The sequence below is a fragment of the Enoplosus armatus genome, chromosome 11 (assembly GCF_043641665.1).
Source record: "Enoplosus armatus isolate fEnoArm2 chromosome 11, fEnoArm2.hap1, whole genome shotgun sequence".
NCBI lineage: Eukaryota > Metazoa > Chordata > Actinopteri > Centrarchiformes > Enoplosidae > Enoplosus > Enoplosus armatus.
Genome location: NC_092190.1, coordinates 9497529 through 9520559, shown reverse-complemented (window position 1 = coordinate 9520559; position 23031 = coordinate 9497529). Strand labels below are relative to the sequence as shown.

Here is a 23031-nt window from a genome sequence, read left to right as displayed (position 1 = left end):
CAGTTTGTTGTACTGGTGAGTATTGGCCCAGTTTCAGCAGTGAGTAGGACCTTTTCTGAATTCTTTCACCCACTACTGTTTTTATTTCCTGTGAGAGGAAACTGGGACACAAAGCAGCATGCGGCCATTTACAATTCAGTTCTGCCTGGATGGATGTCGATGATACAACTACATTAAAGCAAAATAAATGAGTAGGAAAAGCTGGAGATAACAGAACAGACTATCTGCAAGGTCCATAATCACAATGTGGACTTACTGAAGATCCAAAAAAGAGAGAAGAGCCAGAGACTATAGACGGGATGAAGTAATCACGCTCTCAGCCAATCAGATTCTCTATTCAAGAGTGTGAGTAACTTCCATTAGCCACTGACCTCACCTATTGCTCATCACCTCATCATGAAAATGTTCTCGCCCATTGGATTTGCTCAGGCTTTTAACACTGAAAGAGCTACTGGCTTGAAGCAAAGTACTTAGACTGAAATGGAACTAGGCCATAATGTTGCAGTCAGAGAGGTAATCCATCATTCCAACACACCCATTAGGCTGCTGATTCCTCCACTAATCAATCTACTGATCATAGAAAAGCAGAGTGCTACAGTGACAGAGAAAGGGGCTGATAAGAACAGTATTGAAGAGGGGGGAGCAAGGGGGGGAGATACATGTCGTCTCTGCACACAATGAACCCTGGTGAGGGTGACAGTGGCAGGCTGTGCCACGCTGGCCCACATAAAGCGGCAGAGTTTCCCCGAGGGCTGGTATCCACAGAGCCGAGAGGAATCAGCGCATTACACCAGACCCCCCCATCTCTTTCTATTCCCTCCTCGCCCATCGCCCCCCAAACTCTAAATACGGCCTTTCAGGACCACACAGTTACTATTTTTATAGCAACTGCACTTCCTGATCATTCTGTCTTGTTAGAATTTCTACCACGTTTCTATTTTCTCCCCATCTCCGTCTCCCATCCTGACATAAAGTGGTAACTGCTGCTAAAACTGTGGAGACAGATGAATGTCGGTGTCGTGCTCCATCCTGATCTTTTCCTGCTTCAAGAAAGTAGAGCAAGCTGATCATATTTAGCTTAATTCTTTCATTCTTGAATTGAACTATACACCAACACACTCCAGTTTAGCACACGTCTACAACCGATGCCATCTCACACCAGATGTCACATCTATAAAGGTTGATTAGGGGCTTCAGTAGCCCCAATAATTTTCTGCCCCTACCTCCAAATTCAAAATAATAAATTAAATTAAATTACATGCTGTTGGGATATGTATCACAAACTGGTTATGAGATCATTTGTCTCACTCTCAGTCATATTAAATTAAACCAATTTCATGATGCCTGCGTGACATAAACACAGATGTTTTGAAGGTGCGGCTGAATGCTCAGGTTTTCTCTAGACAGCTGTGCTGCAGAGCTCACCAGTAAATATCAAAATACCAATCACAAGATAATTGTGTTGGGTTATGTTACTTTATGCTCACCTGATTTGGCTTTATGCACAAGCCGATGTGCATAAACCATGCTATAACGCTGTGTCTATGCTATGCTAATGCTATAAGGTGTGTCTACATGTTCATATCACACTTGGACTAAAGAAATATGTGTATTAATAAATGGATTAAAGGGATCAACAAGAACAACCAGTCGATTATTTTTTCCATTAATCAACTGATTGTTTGGTCCATAAAATATCAGAAAATAGTGAAAAATGCTCTTCACAATTTCCCAGATCCCAAGGTGACATCTTCATTTCACAAAGGTATTCAATTCATAAAGATATGAATAGACAAAAGCAGCATATTCCCACATTTGAGAAGCTGGAACCAGAGAACGATTGATTCAAAGCATGGCCGATAAAGAGTGAGTATGTGTTCAGATCACCTGTGGATTGATGAACTGATCATGAGTTCAAAACAAGAACAACCAGAAAATATCTGATCAACATTTTAGTCTGGCTTTCTTAACTTCTTAATCTGACCAAACATTTGAAGCCAAGTTGTTTGGACAGTTTTCAATTCTCGATGTTAAGGACACAGTTCAATAAATACTTAAAAGTATTGAGATGTCCGGTTCTAAAATGTTTTTATGTGACAAGTTGTGTAATTAGGTATTAGTTCTTTTTTTTATTAAGTTATTATTAGCCTGTTTTTAAACATGCATCAAATGTGTATTCCACAAGTGAAATTGCATGCTAGTCCTGTTTTACTAGTTGATTGTGACTGCGGGGAAAATATGGCAAAATGTAGGGTGGACCTTTATAAATGACACTACGTGAATATGAAAGCCATCTCTTTGATTGATTGTAACCATTTAATTTTCTTAGTTCCTAATTATTTTTTATAGCTGGCAATATTTTTTGAGTAGCTTATTAATAGCTTGTTTACCTTTTTTGTCTTACCCAATTCATGAAAAGTATAAATAACTCTCGAGCTACATCCACTCATACTATATGCACAGACAGTCCCTCTCATGAGCTACATACGCAGTCTAATGTATTCAAGTCATGAGTGGGGGACTGAGAGACAGTGTGCTGACAGCTGAGAGCAACGGCCGACTCAACAGCATCCCATGGGGTGCACTGTGACAGCTCCCAGCTCGGCGAGAGACACAGCGAGGGGATCCCTTTTCCTCTGGCAAGATTCACACATGCATGCACACAAACTGACCACATCTCATCTCCTCTACCAGGGAGCAGAGAGTATTGAAAAGGAAGTGCAGGGATTTTCCACTTTCACTGAAAATAATCTACTGACAGTGACAGCTTGTACACACAGGCGACCTTTGACTTCCAAGCAGAGTGAGAGTAAATTCTTCTTACCCAGTGTGTCTTTGATGTTCTTCACCAGGGAGCCCTTCTTCAGGCTGTTCTTGCGCTCGACATAGTTCGACGGCACGTACCCCGTTTGGTTGCCGGCGTTGCGGACACGCCACCAGGTCTTTGAGTCGTCCAGCAGGAAGAGACGCTCGTTTTTACGGATGTCAAGTTCCTGGTCCTGCTGGGCCGTGTAGTCCCACTTGGCTACAACAATCACCTCCTCTGTCATCTTTCATGGAGTCCTCCTGTGAGGAAGACGAGGACCAGGGTGAGCCAACAAGTAACACACCTTATAAACGGCCACACAGAGATAACACAGCGGCTTCAGAGTGATTATTAGCATAGGGAGAATTGTCACAGGGTAAAGATGATAAGACAAAAACAAGTGACGTATCCTGGTTCAGACAGCCATTAGTAAACGTTGTCACACCCTCAAACGGCCACTGGGGGGCAGATAGGTTGATCATGGGTACTAGCTAAATATGACTTTAAAGTTCGAGGTAATAGTAAGTGCCTAAACTGGCAATAAAATGGATAATTCCTTGGCTGTAGATTATAGCAAAATCTCAAATTGCTGACCACGTGATCACCCCTCTATAAAACACCACTGAAGAAGATACCTAGCAAAACCAGTTGAAACATGATGAGGCCCACAGGTTTCAGTCGAACTAAAATGCAACAGTCAGCCCAAAAAAAGCACGTCTGAAAAGGCTTCTTTGGTAGAGAGCAGCACAAGCCCACAAAATCAATTTATGTGCTCATTCTGCTTTCTCTCTCACACAAACACACACGCAAAGCCTTGCCTATTAGTTTTTGAGACAGACAGTGAGCGATTACATGCTCTATTTCACAGGGCTTTAGGTGAGGTGATTTGACATGGGTTTGCTGGACCACCTTAACTGCTGAGGAATTACACGCATCTGTTTAGAAGACAGTCACAAGGGGAAATTGTCTGTTTGGGAACATGCGTGAAGGGATCGGGGAAAGTTTGATGCAATTTTGTTTATTCCTGTTCTGTGAAAAACCTTTTCTGTGATAAAAGGCGTCTCACGGTGCGAGAACCACCCGAGCAATCCTGTTTATATTTAGCTCACCGCCAAGTTAAAAGTCTGCGGCTGGAAACAAGATCACTGGAATAAATAAAAGGAAGTAAAAAATGGTGCAGATGAAAAGAGGCTCTTTGAAGATAAGGGCGAATTCAAAGATAGAGAATGAATAGTTATGTTGTAAAGCTTGTGTGTCTGCAATTGCTCAGCCTGAATAATCAAATAAAACTGCCCATTTCATATCTAATCTTATGTAAGGCTATCAGTAGCTATCGTGGGACACCGTGATTTATGGTAGGAAACATCCCCTACAACACAATTATATGAGATAGACACTTTTTATGGAGCTGTTTAATAATGGTGCTTGGTGAAGTCATTTATATCTAACATATACTGTGTTTCTGAAAGAAAACCCCTGCTGAGTCAAACACAGTTAAATGGAAACAGCACTGATAGATCTGTGTGTGAGAAAGCCCATGGGTGAATATATCCATGCACATTTAGCTTACGTGCAAAACAATAGAGTTTTCCACCAACTAGAGGCACACATTTAAGATGCAGGAGGATTGTATATATTCCCTAACTCGTATTGTCGTTTACATTTTATTCTTTAATGAGAGGGCCGAGCACAGATAAAGCGTAACCACAAAAGAGAATTATGAGTCATGAGAAGTGTAGCTGCACAAATTAGAGCATATAAAAAAAAGATTCCATTACTGGTGGAAAGACTGATATCTTCTGTGGAGGCTACATTTTATGAAATGCAAATGATGGCACTCTAAAAGCGCTGGCTGTTTTTTTTTTCTTCAACCAAAGATATTCAATTCCACTTCAATTAGGCCACAACCACAGAGTCAGCGCAGGCATTACCGAATACATTCTTACAGTTACAGTCACAACCGACAGCAGGGTTGTGTGTCACTGCATGAGAGGGTGTAATAGCTGCTTTCTATCTCTACGACAAGCAGTAAAAAAAGTGCAACAGTTTATACAGTAAAGCGTTGCACTTGTGAATGTGCCTCTGCTTGCCGTCACTAAAGCCGTCAAACAGGATTTCTTCGCAGGCCGGGACAGCAGGGGAGGCAGGGGAGGAGGGAGTCGTGCAACATGCCACTAGGAGAGTTTATGTGAAGGTCACCATAAGTGAAGTTACTGAACTTTCCAGGATGTGACAACTTTTATAAAGGCAGCCGAAGGAAGACGGTGGAAGAGTCACTTTGACATGGAGGACGAGACAAAAACACAGCAGCTGTGATTCTTCAGAGACCGCAGGAAATAAAAGAGGAAGGGCAGATTTATGGCAAGATGAGGGATGGATGATGTCAACTCTTCCAGGAGACAGGAGGTATGTGAGCGTGCTGTGGCCATCCGCCTCAGGCTAGAGCTGCTGGATTAGACCAGGCGACTACTTTCCTTTCGTTTTATTGCATTTATTCGGCTGGATGAGCAAACCTGATGATGTCCGCTGGGAAAATTCTGCCCGGTATTTGACTGTCACTACGTTTGAGATATTAAAATACAAAGCAGATCGGAAATGTTCAGTGGTATTAATTTCCTGGCTTAGTTTGGGATTCTCTACTTTTTCATTTTCCTCCTCTACAAAGATTCAAAAGATTCCTGCTGTCACCACACCTGTAGTTCAGTTCACTTGGTCCGGCCCAAGTAAAAATATAAAAATAAAAAAAATCCCAAATACATTGTTTTCGGATATGAGAAACACAAGCTCAACTCGTCTGTTTGAGCACCTTTCCACCTTGGATTGATCAGGGAAAACCCTGCACAGCCATACCTGTTAAACACACACACACAAACACACATTTGTCACTTTTGAGATCACTCTCTTGACAATTCATGGCAAGAAGATGGATTTATTAGAAGTTCAGCTTTTGAATTAATGCTAAAATCATATGTATTCAATCTTAAAATGGTCTTCATTGCACCAAAAATTAACTGTAGCAAAGTTCACTTGGAAGCGGATCGAGAAAAACCTTCCTGTCCGTTCCTGTTTGGTCGGCACCACAGTTCGAGTGACAGCTTTTAGATCAGTGAACCAGAGCGCACCAGAGTTATTTCAGTGTTGTCCAGTGTTATTTCTTTCCACTTGTGACTTCATGTTAATGAGCAAAATAACACGATATTCTCCCATCCTCGCATGAGTACTTTGCTTCCCCTCATCCATGATACCAATTTCTCTGTCTCCTTGACAACCTTGCTCATTAGGCAGAGTGATGGGAACGCCACTACAAATCGAAACCATCCTCCTCTATGGGCAATTACATATGTCAGAGTGGTAGCTATACCATTCTGATGCCTTCTAACTCTCACTCTTGACGTGCCAATGAAATCCATGCGAGGAAATTATACAAAAATCTATCTGGAAGTCTTGTTTTAAACAACTTCAGTCAAGTGTGGGTGAAAACTGGATCCACTAAACAGAACATTTTATTATACATTTGTCATTTAATCAGAGCCACTAACTGAGTTTCCTTGATACGGTTAACAAACAGACAGGTGGTTGAACAAAAAACGCTTTTCCTGTGAGAGAGCGAACAAATACACACAAAAGAAAAACAAACAAACAGACTTGGGAGAGACCGGGTTTAAAAAGAGAAAAGCCTGAGAGCTCCTGCTCCTCGTGACCCCACCATTCCTCTGCTGAGAGAGTTAAAAGAGGAAAGATGAGCGACAGACTGCTGAGCTGGGCTTCACCAGCACTTCACAACTCCCTTCACTGAGAGGGGGAACGCTCAGAGGCTCTTTCAACACCACACAAAGAGAAAAGGAAAGTAAAAGAGGATTAGAAAAAAAAAGAGGGGATGTTTAAAGAAAAAAAACGTCTGGCAGAGCTTTCTGTGTTTGGCATTCAGGTCAAAGACAGGCAAGATTCAGCCAATGGGAGACATTTCCAACTCCCCATCCTCCCCCCTCCACTCCGCACTGTTTGCAGTGGTTGCCTCTAACAGGAAGGATCTCCATGACAGGAAGCACTTGGAGTGGACTGAACGGACTAAAACATGAGGAAGCCAGACTCGCTGTTAACAGCTACTGTGGACGGGGCTCTGTGATAAAGAGGCCGTCTTCATAGAATGATTTGTCTCTCATAACAAAACCAGGCCAGTGCAGAATGAGATGCCTTTCAATGGAGTCAATGTTAACAATGTTTTCCTGTAAAGTTGCCGCTGCCACATTTGCCGTTACTAACAAAGCCACAACAAACATTGAGTGACAGCTATATTGTGAAACAGGCCATGTTTAATACCCCAACAAGCTACAGTACATTTTCCATCTCTGGCACACACTCCCAGGCACTAAACATGAGGGTGTGGTATATGACAGAAGCTCATCTGCCTCCCTTTGATGAGGTCGGCGCTCTTCTTCTGTTTCAGTTTGAAAATGATTAAAAAAAAAAAACTCAACTCAAACCTAACAAGGACATCTCCAATACAACACCAAGAGGGTTTCTCGCTGTCGGCTCAAAATAGGACCGAGAACAGGCACACTCAGACCACGCGAACAGAGCCAGGGCTGCTATCCCCTCATCATATGACTTCACATGTGAAGCCAGAAGAGGCTTCTTTGTCAAATTCAACTGTTGGTAAGAAGCACAATCTAAACCAGAGTGCACACACCCAAAAAACCCCGAAGAGTCCAGCTCCTTGCTGTGATGATTTCAGACAGTCTGATCAGCAGACATTTACAATTAAATATAAACCTGCAGTAACAGATTTTTTCAGCTGCTTCGGGGCAGTGGAAACAAGTTGTGAACACAACATTGAATTTTAAGTTGTTAACTTGACTCGATTAATCCTTCCAGTCATTTTTCAAGCAAAAAATGTGAAACCCACCTATCTTCCAACTTTTTAAATCAAGAAGATTTGCTGCTTTTCTTTGATACTAAATTGAATATCTTTGGATTTTGGGCTGTTGGTCAGACATAAAACCAATTTGAAGGCGTCACACTGGGCTTTAGGAAATCATATATAAATATATGGATATAAACGATTAATTACGAAAATATCAATTTCATCGAATGTGTGTACAATAAAGTAAATACAGAAATTATGTGGTAATGTTACGACATGTTGGCCACTGAAGCAGCAATGTTGCACTTTCACACACTTCTGGAGAAAAGCCTCAAATCTTCACTTGCCTAAATGGATTGATGACAGAAACGTGGAATTCCCTTCTGTGTTTAAAACAGACCTTCCTTCCCCCCAACCTCTATTTAAAAGCAATCTTTCACATGTCACTTTCATTTTCTGTCATAGCTTCAGCCCTTCTCTCCTGAGCAGAGCCAACATTGTTGAGTCAGTCTCCATGACAACAGTCGCTGGGTGGTCCTATTATCATTGACAGGGGCGTTCCCCAAAGAATCTGACTTTCATCCCTTTACTCTTCGATTTTCTATATTTCTTTACAAAGGATTAACTTTCTTTCTACAAAAGGGGGGGCAAAGGCTCTGGGTGGTGGTTTTCCACCTTAAAAGAGAAAAGGAGAGTACTAGAGAGTATCCCCAAAACCCCTTGGTAAGATGGTAATATCATTTACCATCATGTTTCATGTACTGCATGTTAAAATTACATGAGAATATTTAACACTGTATTTTGACAGCAGAACGACTGCACCACAGCAGGTTTGATTGTGCGTCACCACTGTTGTTTAATCCCTGCATCACACATTATCTGTGCAGGCAGATGGTAAGTATTGATGTTTTTTCTCCTGAAGCATCAACCTTCGGTCCTTAATTTGTTAGAAATCACATTATGCGAGTTGCTGTTTTAATTAGTATCTGCTTAGTTTAGGCACAGAGTGGTGCATCATGTTAATTTGATATTATTCCATCATAATGATTGCACTGAAAGATGATAAACAACGATGAATCCCTGCTGCATTGAGTTCTTCTTTTTCTCTCCCTCCCTCCAGCCATAAATAGCTGACTTCAAACTTGTTTTCTCTACTCCTTGATGCCCACTTTACCTCCCTCATAACAGTGCAGCGCTTGTTCACTTTGCAAACCTCCCTGCACTCTAAACACATGGAGATGTCTCTTTTGAGCAGCTTGTTCTCTTGTAAGGTTTATAACACAATCCTCTCACCACAACCTCTCTGATGCAAGCCTTATCTTTTAGCATAGTTTTCCTTGTGTCTATTTTATCTTTTTTTTAACAGCTTTGGTTCAAAAGTAAAGCGGGAAGGACCGTCTCTATTTTTAACTCTGTATGTGACAGTCTGGTACCCGTGTCCCCTGGCACAACAACAAAAGGCAAGCACTGTAAAGCACAGCGGGGCAAATGTAGTGAACACAGCTTTGATGTACAATGCCGCTTGTTTTCATTCGACTGGAGGAGACAGAAAAACCTGAGGCGATGGTGTGTTTGTGTCTGACAGATGGGGGGGGCGGGGGGGGAATAAAGTATGTGTGAAAAACAGATCACTTCCAGGTCAAACAACAAAAGATGTGGCAGTGGCTATAAGCTACAGCATTGTTTTCAAATCAACAGCACTGCTCTTTTCTAACCCCTCATCATGAAGCATGTGTGCGGGGACCTTCTCTCCGAGTACGCCCAGACTAAAGTGAACCCCAAAAACTGAGCTCTTTGAAAACAATTCTTCAGGGTGGATAAATCTGAAAACGCCGGCCACACATTTTAATGTTTTTATGTGAGCGTTCATTATTGACCTTGAAAAAGCTGTCAACACACGTCCCAACTTACTTGTTGTTTCTGAAGCTTTCGATGGGAAATATGAAAACAAACTCTAAATATTTTTATACGTAAACTGCATTTTTTTCAAAATGAGCCAGATTGGTGTTTTCCGTCTCACCGAGCTCTGCAAATCTATGTCCTGTCAAAATATGGAGAGAAACACAAAAGTTAGGTAGTAGTTTTCTTCAACACTCTCTCCTGAAGCAGGGGTGAATTTCACAAGATCATCCATCCCAAAAAAAATAAAAAATGCTGCAGGGTCTACAGAGAACAAGAGATGCTCTGTGCCATATTGAGCATTTTGAGACTGCAGGCAAGAAACACTTCCACTCTGCAGTGTCTCATTGGCTTGGAAACGTGGTTGAATATGAGCAGCTTCTGGAGTCAAATAGACAAAAAGCCCTGAGCACAAACAAGCACTGCATTTCAGCTTTTCTTACGGGACACCATATAATCAATACAGTCTATTAGCAATCCAGAGACAATCTAACAGGAGCACTCAGCAGTAAGAAGATACACTTTCTATTAATGTGAGGAGTGATCATGAACATCCAGAGTATAAAGTTGCTCTTCATGAATGAATGATCATGAGAGTCAAGCAAGTGAGGAGTAATGAGACTACACTCACTTTACATCTGCAAGTTTCCATGTCATCTCTATTAATTTGGAAAATAAATGGAATTTATAAGAAGATGCAAAAACCGACAGGGTGCCTCTCCACATTCTTCACTTTGTTTTTTCAGAGGAGACTGAACTATGAAGTGATCCCATGAAATTAGGAACCGGTAATTAGTCACAATATAAATAAACAATGTGCTAATTATGCGTCTTTGCAGTGATTGTTGCTCACTATGCTACACCACAGTTGTCTTTTTCCTTTACAGAATCTCTTACCTAAATATAAGATTGGATGTGCACACAACTGCCCTCCTCCGTCTTACGACTTGTACCCCATTCCTGCTGCTATCCATCAAATGCCACCATGTCTGACCACAACTGAGTGTAAAGATTTCATCTTTGGCAGCAATCATACTTCGGTGTGCAACAAACACACTATGCAAGAGTTGAGAAATCATTATCAAATTACTTCACCTTCAACTCATCGGGATGTTTCCTCCTTATAGAAAAAATAATTGTTAATTCAGTAACAGATATCTTTGAGTTTGTAGTTCTGTGAAAGGCTTCACCAGTGTTTTTATCAGTTGATGTGAAGCAATAACTATGATATCAGTACACGTTTGTATATTTCCTGTTACCTACAGTTTCCCCTCCAGCACAGTAGCATACACCGTTAACCCTGCGCTTTTCTAAAAAACGTGTCTGTCAAAGCAAAGTTTGAACTAGAGATGCAACACTTCAAATATACACTTCTCATTTCCCTCTGCATGGAAGAATAAATTCCACGCAATACAATCTAGGTCACATGCACTAACAATCCTCAACAGTGCGCCAGTTAATGCTGTTTTGTGTCTGTTCATGAACTGGTGTGTTGTTTACAACTCCCATTCAGGGATGCAGAAGCAGCAGCAGCGTTGGTGTGTTTCTTTACTTTTAAATTGTCTTGTACTCCTACGAGCCTCCCATTACTCTCCTCACAGCCCTGACAGCTCCTTTCCCAACTGATGGATCCTGCATTTTAATGGAAAGCAAATACACCGACAGCGCATAAACTGTAAAAAAAAAAAGTCACCCTGATTATATTTAAGGGTCCATTCGCTCAAACCACAAAAAACATATTTTCCCCAACTCTGCCTCGTGATATCTAGTCATGCAGAAAGTTTTGGTTCTATTTGTTCAGGTTTTGAGATTTCTGCCACAACCACAATACAATGGAGGCAATGGAATAACATTTGGTTTGTGGTGCTCACAGCAGTGAAGAATTACATAAAAAAAAAACTCAACAGCAATGTCTCTTTCCAGAAACGATGCCCCAGTTAGTTTCGATAATCCACAGACCTCAGAGTGGATTTTTTTTTGGGAACAAGTATGTGCATGGATTAAAAAGAGGGCTGAAAGAGGAAAAACAAGGCATTAGTATTCACTTTGTGCTTCATATGTGATGAGTTTGCAGGCAGTACCAACACTGATGACCCTATGCTATATGAGGAAATAAACTCGCAATCACCCAATGGGCTGCCAACTTCATTTTAAAACTACCTTCTCTCGGGATAAGTTGTGAAAGAATATGTTGAAAAATGAGGTTAGCTCATGCGGAAACACAGTACAGAAATAGTCCTCCAAAACTATCTTGCCCCCTTTCTTCTTCCCCGTGCAACACAAACCACTGTTGAGTCTATCCCAGCTTGATCTTTACCTTCTCTTTGTACCTTCTGCTCCATCTGAATTATTCTCTTTGATCGGGTGCTACCTTGAGGCTCCCAAGAGAGAACAGACTGATGCAGCGAGAGCAATGCAGAAAGACTGGTGCAATGCAATGCAGACCTGTTGAACACCGCCATCACCCACACAGTACAGATGTGGATAATTTACTCAACTGTTGAGTGGACAGTCACAGTTAATATTTTAAAAGTCTGTGTGCCACAAACAACAAAAGGGTTTAAAAGGGATTATACAAACTGAGTCGTGTAAATAATCTCCTACTGATGGTGATAACAATCCAGATATGTCACAGTCACATATCTTTATCCTGACTCTGAGGGCAGCCCTTCATTATATTTATTCATTTTTAGGTTACATTTTTTTTTTCTCACACCTCTTGAGACGTTACATAAAAGCTGTACAGCAACATGGTCTTCAGACCAACACCATACCATCAATCCCATTAGTGTGTATGGCAAGTAAAGAGTGGGGGAGAATAAACGGGAACAAATAAAGAAAAAAAAAAAGAAAAAGAAGTAATCAAAAGGGAGAAATTTACATCTTATATTTTGGGTTTTTAATGAGGTGTCCCATGTCTGTATCTAATATAGCCAGGAATGAGAGATGCCATAACAGTCTTAAAATGGCAAACAATGGAGGCAAAGTCAAAAAGCAACTTACAAGTGGCCAACTAACTCTTTTTCCATTAAACTGGCTGTTCTCTTGTCTTTAAAATGTTTGAAAATAGAGATTGTAATTTCCCAGAGCCCAATGTGACGTAATCAAATCTCTAGTTTTTCAGTCCAAAACCAAAAAGATATTAAGTTTATCAAATCGTGACAAAGAGAAGCATCAAATCTTTACATCTTTACATTTACTAAAATGTAGTGGATACAAAGGAGCAACCATTTCCTGGTTCACTATATTTTTGTTGTCATTTATTCTTCAGGGGTTTTTTTATGTTGCAAAAGTCTAAAAGTGAGCCAATCTGAGTTACAAAACATCAGCAAACCAAACATGATCAGTTTTTTGACTGTTGCAATGAGACAAGACAGTCTTGTTTTTGGCAAATGGAGAAGGTGCAAATTTCTCAAACATTTTCTGGGACATTTTACCATGCTGTTTGTTTTCCTTGAGTGACTGTTATTTTCCATGAGTGACTGAAAACAGTCTAAATTTATCCAGGTTTTCCAAGACACATGGGAACTCTTTCTAAAGGAGCATTAGCAGGGAGTTGGTGTCCTGCTTGTCTTTCTTGCGCATGTTTGTTTGTCTATGTTACATAACCTTGTGTTGATGTTAGAGCCACTGGGAGACCAGAACAGTATGCTGGAAATGGAAATGGCATATATAAGAGCTACATCTCTTCTCCATGTATACATGGACCACATACATGTCAGCTCTTGGGAGCCATGTTTCAACATCAGCTGAACAAGACAATGCATAAAATCACTGTATGCCTCCACTCCTTCACATCACCAGAACTGGTTTTGCCACACCTCAATGACCTCTGCAATGATATTCTGCCAGAAGATAAAGTTATGGGAATGAGTTCAGGAAACAACTACTCAAAAAGAATGAGGGGAAGATTGTTACTCTTACTTTCTATACAGCCCTCTCCACGTCTACTTGGAAGCGTATCTTAAATTCAGGCATGTTGGACAAATTTGGAGAAGCCTTCTTTATGATTGTTCTTCGGTAAAACAAAAGCAGTTATAGGAATAGTTCAAGATTTTTGGTAAGTATTCTTATTTGCCTTTTTTGCAGAGAGTTAGATGATATGATCGATACCACTCTCATGACTGTACATCGAATAAGAAGCTACAGCAAGCAGCCGATTAGCTTAGCTTAGCATGCAGACTAGAAACAGGGGGAAACAGCTAGCTGGCTCTGTGCAAATGTAACAAAATCCTACCAGTGTATTTGTGTGTGTTTAGTCTGTTAAAAAAAGTCTAAAAATGACAAGTTATAGTCCTGTGCAGGATTTGTGTCTAACTATGTCTTGGCTGGGTGCAGTGACATCCTGGAGTGTCCGCTGGTTGTTCCACTGGTTGCCTCACTGGTTGCCTGGCAACCTCACAGTGATGACAAGCCTCCAGAATCTTCTCATCTAACTAAAGTTAAAGTAAAAAGAGGTCAAGAGTATTTACTGAAATGTCGATTTATCCCTTTAAACCATTGTTTGTTTTTTAAAAACACTGTCAATAATGACCCCTAAACATAGTTCACTATACTGATGGTTTAAAATGAGACAGGATTGTAAGGATGACATGTGCACAAATACACGTAGTACAGAATTTCACACTGCGATACTTAAATCTGCAACAACAAGCTGTGAACTCAACATTTACATATCATCACCTTTCATGTTGCACATATACACATCCAGCAGTTACGAGGCAACATTATCATTCATGTGGAGTCATGTGTCTGTCAACCTGATGACTCTCACTCTCTTTTAACTAAATAAGCTGCTGAGCAGGTAGAGTTTAGTGAGTCCGCCGCTGCGGAGAATTATATTATAGCCACTTTGGGGTCCCACTTGTTTTAAGACATTCGTTTCACTTTGATTTTACCTTTCAATTGTTGAATATTTGTTATTAATTTAGCCTCTAGTGTTAAATGCCAAAATTCCAACATAAGGAATGAAACACCTGGCTAAATGCTCCCTATTTCGGACAAGAACAATTTTTCCTGACACCTCTAAATCATATGAACAACTTTGGTTTCTTGTTTGCCCTTCAGCTGAGGGCCAAAAAAAAGGTTGCACATGATGTTATCTCCACGCCTTCGTGTTCCTCTCTGTTCTGTTGCTTTGGCTGATAATTTAAACAGTTTAAATACCTCTATTATGGTTCTCTGTGCCGTAGGATTTCATAACTTGACATTTCACTTTACACTCAAATGCCGCCACAGTGATTTAATGTGGCCTGAGCATAGGATGGCATTTCTGCTTCCCTGACATGCATATGATATCACTCCTTCCACTGAACTGCTGCCACATAAAACACAAAAGCACCACATTCAGCGAGTATCTGCCGGCAGCTCTCCGTGCACTGCTGAGGAAGACCTCGGTCACACTCAAACAACTGTAGTTCTGCCAAGCCAAAACAGCAGATAGGGTAAATAGATGCCCTGCAGCATGTGTATATGGCTGTGTGTGTGTGTGAGAACAGGAAAGAAGAGACTCCACAGGCCAAATACTGTGTGTGTGTGTGCAGTCTTGAATTCTCAGGAGAACCCTGTGGCACTCACTGAGCTATACATCTCATAAATAAAGCAGGATTTCCTTCAGCTGCAGCCATGTGTATGTGTGTGAGAGAATAAGCGAGAGAGAAAGGCCACAAATGGATTAGAGGAGGCCTATCATATTGCTCCATTCAGCAACTGAATCAACTCCCAAGCACGCAGCAGGAGCACACATCAGGACAAATAAATTAAGACATAATATCTTTATAGCCCGCATGTTAAACTTTACGTGAACTGGTGATTCCACTTCCAATGTGCTTAAAATATTAAAATGAAATATCTAAATTGAGCTGTTGTTTCTGAAGCATGAACCGGTCCTCATACAGATTTCATGAGCACTGAATTATCAGCCATGATTAGCCAGACTGTCCCAATGTTTGCTGTAACTGATGTTGACTGACGTTCAGAGAGGCTGTCACGTGACTTTTGCTTGTTGTTGACCAATGTCTGTATGCACAGTTCTTTCATACCACACTAAGACACTCGTCAAAATTTTAACGGCCATTCATCTGAGGGCTTCTTTGTAAATCTACTACAGCTACAGATTAAGGACACAAATGCTACTCCTCCTTTAGGGGGCATTCAGACAGAAAACCCCAAAAATGCTGCTTTGGTGGGGGCGCGTTGCTTCGGGTACTGGTTAGACGATGAAATGCGATCCAGGAAGTCCAGTTTAGTTTTTTTTCAGGCAGCAAAACACTGCACACCAATATATGTATTACTATGAGACCGGATTTTATCACTGTGACAATTATTTTATCACAATGATCGCATGGTTAACAGTAGAAATACAAAGTAGTTAGTCCTGCAGAAAGAGATAAATAAATATTTCTATCTTGCAATGTGTGACAGAAGGCCTGCTAGCTCAGAGCCTTGCACACTGCAGGTTGTCCGGTCTCTGATTCAGATGTAGCTACTATCACTTGTCTGTTCTTGTCTTGCTCATTGTGTAATTCCGACCACAATGTTTAGCTCCTGCATTGTAGAAGCAGCAGCGCTGGTGGCAGGTTTACACTAGAGTTAAATTCCATCCATATAACCCCTCCCATAATGCACGTCCAGGCAAACACGCACTATTGATACGCCTGTAGTGAAGCTCTCACTTTCTTATTCTCTGTGTGCAGTGTGGACACTTCCCCTAATCTCAGAGATGTCTTATTTTGTGGGGAAATTACTTACAAACACATTCTCCGATTTCTCTCTGCAGGCTTAAGTCACATGAATCATCAAGGTGTTTTCTCTCAAGGGAATGTCATAATGATGAATATACAATACTTTTAAGGTAAGCAACTGGCCATCCAGTGCATGCTTGTAGATCCTGTAACCCAGAGGTTATCTCACCATGTGGCAGAGAGAGCTGAGAGTGTGCACTATTTTAAATCCAACAAATTGCAAAACAAGCTTATTTCAGTGATACATGTCTGTTTGAAAGTGTGCTAAATGTGAAACCAGCAGCTGAAAACATGCACACTTGTAAATTGTTTACATTGTTAAAACATACTGTTGTGTTGACCATGTAGCACAACATTATTTGTTAGTCACTGCTACAAACGCTACACTTACACAGACACTCTATAACACTACTAGATGTGTTTATTTGAAAAGGATTTTATGGGAGCGCATGTAGGGTTGAGGTTTGATAGTAGCAGTTTGAATTTTGGCCTGAATAATGTTCAAAACCCTGTGGCTACAATCTGAAAATGTGCAGCAGAAGATATGAAATGCTGATTTAATATGTAAGTGTAGCCCACTTACTTTGCACACCTTACTTTTCAATAGCTATCTGCCCCTTACAGTGGAGACACTGACTCAGAAATATATATATAGAGTTGATAATCTTAAAATCTTGATGTATGAATAAAAGTTTAACTGGGGGATTCCTATGCCTGAAACTGATGCAATGTAAATACCTTGATCAGTCATATTTTGGCTTGTCGTCAAGTTACTTTTGGAATTCACGATAATTAGATACAGCTGATATAACTTGCTGCCAGAAATGTTAAGTCATTTCAACCTGTGAAAGTGATGGGCGGGTTATTTTAGAAACGGCCGCTGCACTAGCAAATCCTACTGGATGGTTAGAGAACCTGGAGAACTAGGGGAATACTTCTCAGTGAAGTTCATCGCTGGCAGGTGAAAAGAACAGCTGGAAACAGCTGGAAATACATGAGTCATGGAGGAGGCACGAGTCTGTGTGCAGCCTTCAGGCAAACAGAGTTAACAGCTCATACGAACTTCCAAATTACAGTAGGAGTACAAGATTTCTTAAAATCAAGGAGAATAGAGTTATCTTAATTTTCAGGGGCACATGCTCTGTTTCAATTGAAATAAACATTAAAAGTGACCATAACTGAAGTGGCAAGGTTGGCGAAAAAAACAAACAAACCAGACAACCAGTGTATATGTCTGCCCATCACAAAATGTGAGCATGTGTAGAGCCAATCTTCATCGCTCATTGGGGGAAACCCTTCACAACTGTGAATCATAATGTTTACTAAAGCATCGGTGCGTTTCGTAACGTCCACAGGAACAGTGAGAGATTGTTAATGAGGCTGAACCTCAGAGGGATGAGTGTAACGTGGGCTGGGTGATGCTCTAAGGGGAACTTGGAACGTGGATCATTCTGTGAAATACAGATAAGCAAAGGCCTGGTGCTCTGGGTGAGATAACTCAATGTTTGCCTGCATGCTGCCGGTCTGCGCATCAGCACAGCCAAAGGGGAAAATGTCCACTTAATTAAATCAATTAGAGCATGAAGGGCCTGCAGAAGCCTCCGCTGAAACAAACATGGTGGAACAAACTCAAACAACAGCTTAACTCTTTTCATGAGTCACTGAAACTCCAATGAGCTACAGCCTTCTCTTCATTTCACAACTTCACACATTATTAGACAATGCAAGCCATCTAAACAAGATAATTTAATTGTTAATAAACCAAAGACTTACTAAGCAGGCACGTGAGGGGTACAGGTTATGTCTTCAACTGTTCTTAATAATATTTTTGAGGGATGCAACTAAAGATGCCAATTATTTAATCCATTGAAAAGGATTTTATGGGAGCGCATATAGGGTTGAGGTTTGAGAATAACAGTTTTGGCTGTAGTCATTAGGAGCAGATATTGTATGGCAAGATCGGATAATTTTGTGGGAACAGAATTAACATTTTGCAACATTAATTAACAACATATCATGTTAATAGAAAACATAGTCTGGTTAACATTACGTTTCCTTCAAAACATACTTGCTGTTGCACATAAGTTGTATATAAACAAAATTTCCAGGGTTGCACAGAGAGGTTAACAGATTTTACATTTTGGAAAAAGGAGCACTGGTATGGGTACTCGGTATTGGACAGTACTTTGACTTTAGGTACCACAATCTGTATCTGTGGAGAAACATTTGTGCATCCCTATTATTTTCTTGATTTACTGGCCACTTGTTAGGGCTTTAAAGTATCAGGAAATCGTAGTAATAGTTCCCAGAACATAATTTGTCGATTTTAATGGCTTGTAATAAAAATTGTTTCTGCAAATTTCTAATTAATCAGTTAATTATTTCAACTCTAATATTTTCACGTGTGTGTGTGTGTTTGGTATGTGTGTAGAGGTACCTAAGGTCCTGAACTTTTGTCCAAAGTTTACTCTCCTGCTAAGAAGTGTTGGGTTTCACCCCTCGCTCCTTCTCTCTTCATGGCCCAAAGTACCAATTTTCTGCCATGTAATATGAACCCCACACACACTGAAGGAAAGTGTGGGGGAGCCTCTGGTCCTTGATTACGATTTAACGAGCAGTTCTCAGTCTGTTTATGAATTTATGGTCACGTTTCTCTGTTGAGGGAGGAGGAGTCGAATTTACAATCTCCAAAGTAATCTCCCTGAAGACCTGAGGAGGTTTACAGCCTCCCGCTCCCCGAGTTTCATGTTTTTTGTATCATTCCATTAATTAAGAAACACTACAGGCGTTAGAGATTGAATTTCACAGTTCTCTGCTGGAGTCTGGTGCCGTTTTTCTTTTAAATAATATGCCCGTTACTCCTACATTCTTCATCATGTTTCAAATTCTTGAACTTCTCTAAACCTCTGTGATCACCTCCAATGTCATCTCATGCCTTGACATCATCATGCACCATCCACAGACTAGTTAGTCCACAGCTGTGGCTTTGTGGACCAAGTGAGTGTAAGACTGAGATACTGTACCACTGTACTATCACCAGCTTTACTCACTCCCAGTTCCCTCCCTTATTCCCGCTCCTTCCCTTCCCTTCATGGTCGCCCCCCCCCCCCCCCCCCATGTCCCAGAGAAGGATTAGGCCTGGTGCCCATTGGTGACACAAGGACACTGAAGCCACTGAAGACTGTTAGTTCAGTTGTTGGGCATGAATTAGGAACTCAAGCCCGGCGTTGGAGGAGGGCGGTGATGATAGAGATGAAGGAGGAGGAGGAGAGGATGGATAAACTAAAGGAACAGAAGAGGAACAGACAGACAACTGAAACCCCAAACTACTGATAAGAAGCAGAAAATAAAGTCATATAAATCAGACGCTCATGTCTGCTCATCAACTGTGTTTTTAAAACTGATTTTAACAAGAGTCTACAGCCTCACTAGCTGCTCTGTGTACTTTGAGCTAAATGTTAACATGCTCTCAATTAAAATGTTTACATGCTGATGTTAAGCAGGTAATGTTTGCCATGGCTACCATGTTACTTTAGCATGGCAACACAAATTACAGCTGATGCTGATGGAAATGTTGTTAGTTAGTTGCAAGTATTTTGTCATAAACCAAAGGAAAATAAAAAATTTGACTTGATGACGCTAGATGAAATGTCAATAGTTGTTGAGATTTTTCACCCAAAATCACAATTGTCAACCTCATGATGGCGCTAAAAGAAAGGTCACCAAAGTCATTCAAATCCAGCTCGTAGATGTTGAGATATTTCACAGAATAAGTGAAAGCAGTTGAGTTGAGAAAAAAAAACAGTCTACCTCATGGTGGAAAAAGTCAGGGGATCACCTAAGTCAGTCACTGGGGACCAAGAATGTCTGTACAAATATTCACCGACCGACATTGCCATCCCTTGAGCCTCACGTGGCTAAAAACCATAACAATTAAGAAATAAATTATTGCGCTATGGTGACGTGGTGTGAAAGAAATCATCAACAATACCAGGAAGTTATATATAAATTCTGAAAGTGGTTCAATGGTCACTGTGTTGCCTTCTTTTTAATAGTAGCACAAATCCTCTTTCTCCTCCTAGATCATGGGGTCACTGAAAGGGGGGGGTCCATTGTCATAACTGTATGTACTCTCAGTTTAATGGCTACCCATTCACCAGATTACAGATGATTACAATGACAATGGGACGACCTTTATCTCGCTACCAACATGATGCTCTTTATGAATATCGCCCCATGTCTCCTGACCGCCCATCTGTGCCTGCTCTTATTAATTCCTTCTCCTCTCTTACAGAGATTAGGCAAACATTACGCTTTCCACAAAGCCAAAACACCAATTTTGACAATGATCTCTATTCCCCACATGGCTATCCCTGCTGTTCTGTAGCTTCCTGAAGGACTACTGGAGATACTCAAAGTTTGGGGTACTCACTTATTTTGTTTGGGATGTACAAACATGTTTAAGTGATATAAGGAGGGGTTATAAACATATACTGTAATTAAGTGTTTTAATGTCACATATAAATCTGTATAGGGTTCACCTTCCTTGAGAAAATCCATTTAGTATGGGTCATAAAATGTAAAAGGATGATGCAACTTTGAAACCCTTTTCTCACAGCGCACACGTTCAGATAAAGAGACAGATATGTCACTTGGTCTTCAAATTACTATCCTAAATTATTTAACGACCAATTACATAATTAAAGTATGAATTTTTTATTGTTGAATTATCACAGACTATTACATTTATAATTATACTGAGTTATGTGCAGTTCACATTATGGTAGACTCTTTCTACATACAGTAATAAGCCCATTCACGTTTTAGTAAAAAAGACACATTACATAAAATAGTAACCTAAAAAAAGCAAACTATTTCCTGCTAATATCATAGTCTTTTTCTACCAACTCCTACCCAGAACAATAGATGAACAAAACGTTGTGTAGGCACTGTGTGACATTTAATCACTTACAGTGTGTGAAGACATTTTAGGCCCATTAAGCATCATTTCAGAGAGAGAAAGACGAGCAGAGTAATTAGTCTCAGCTCATAACTGTGCAATCAAATACAAAAAGGAAAGAGGATTGGGCTTATTGTCTCGCCTGTAAAGATATGGCTCAAAATGACAAATGTGTGTGCTACAAATCCAGGACTGTGCATGAAATTATGAATGTTGAATAAATGTCACTTTCAGTTTTCATGCTAACACAAAGCCTGCGATACCACCATGTCTATCTGCCCATATAAGACAAACTAACAATTGGTGAAAGATTTGCGTCTCCTTCAAAGTCTCTATTTCAAAACCAAATGCATCATAACAAGTAGACAAGGTTGCCATGTATAACTACTCAGCAAGCGACAGAGAAATCCTGTGTTCTCTTGATCAACTTCCGTCCAACCTCCTCCTTTTCCAAAAACCCATCACTTGCAGGTCACTTGTTATACTGTGCAGTCAGATGGACCTCATATGATCCTATCATATGACGATACTTAATTTACCTGGAATCTGTTTCCATGTGGGCGTCAGTCATTAATAAACACATCAAACTAATTAGGCCAATGAAAATGCCAATGGAAGGTGTAAATACTTAATAATAACAATAATAATAATAGTCTAGCACTAACACCTCTGTTTGTTCTCTTTATCCGCCTGGATATGTTGTTAATCATTACATGTATGCTGCTGCAATTACTTACACACACTACTGTAGAGAAATGAAGTGATATCAATATATTTGTCATTAATCTGGAGTGTTGTAGGCCAATTTTCCATTGTGTCTCAAAATAAACACCATAACTCGTACATTAAACTCTGGCATTATAAAACTTGCCCAAGTTTATCTTTGGTATTTACTACCTTGTTGGCTGTTTGAGGACGACTTCCTGGAGGTTAACTTTCAAGATTTCTTAACTGATCAGCTGCCTGAATGCACCATTAGTCTCTGTGAGGGTAAAGTAGTAACGACCGATTATTTTTATTATTAATTAATCTGTCAATTATTTTCTCAGTTAATAGTTTGGTCAGTAAAGTGTCAGAAAATTGTGAAAAATGTATCTTCAATTTACAAAGCTGGTAAAGAGAGAAATGCAGCAAAAGATCACACTGGAAACACTGCGACCTGAGACTGTTTGTTTTTACAATTAATCAATTATTAAAATAGTTGCCTATTATTTTTTTGTCAATCAACTAATCGATTCATAATTTCAGTTTGAATTGCTGTACTTGTAGTTAGCAACTATTGATGACAATGATTCCTCATACCTTTTAACTGACGTGATTTCCTGAAGTGTTCTTGTACTATTCAAGAAATGTTGAGTGACTGGGAATGTGTTCAAAACATCTCGTCTTGTCTAATTTTAATTCAAGAATCAGGAAATGACTCACAGTTCCACATACATTTGACTTCAAGGATTCTTACTATTTACAAACAGTAACTATAGTAAATGGTTGACAGCTCAACGTTACATGAGGCTCAAAGTGCTGAGTCTTTTATATAAGACTAAACCTTATTGTGAAGCAGAATACAGTACACAGTAGGGCTGCAACTAACTATTAGTTTCATTATTGATTAGTCTACAAATTACTTTCTTGATTAATCAGTTAATTTTTGGTGTATGAAATGTCATGAAAAAGCCAACAGTTCACACAAGTTGACACATTCATATTGCTTATTTTGGCTGACCAGCAATCAAAAACTCACAGATATTCAGCTTACCGT

At 40.2% G+C, this 23031-nt stretch overlaps 1 protein-coding gene across 1 annotated transcript in view; it reads right to left on the bottom strand.

The window, feature by feature from the left end:
• The window catches only part of nck2a (NCK adaptor protein 2a), a 32080-nt gene that overhangs the window by 7344 nt on the left and 1705 nt on the right, over positions 1–23031 (bottom strand). The window contains exon 2 of the mRNA XM_070914519.1: positions 2825–3066. Within this exon, the coding sequence (XP_070770620.1) occupies positions 2825–3050 (226 nt within the window). The 5' untranslated portion in view covers positions 3051–3066. The remainder of the gene's footprint in view (positions 1–2824; positions 3067–23031) is intronic.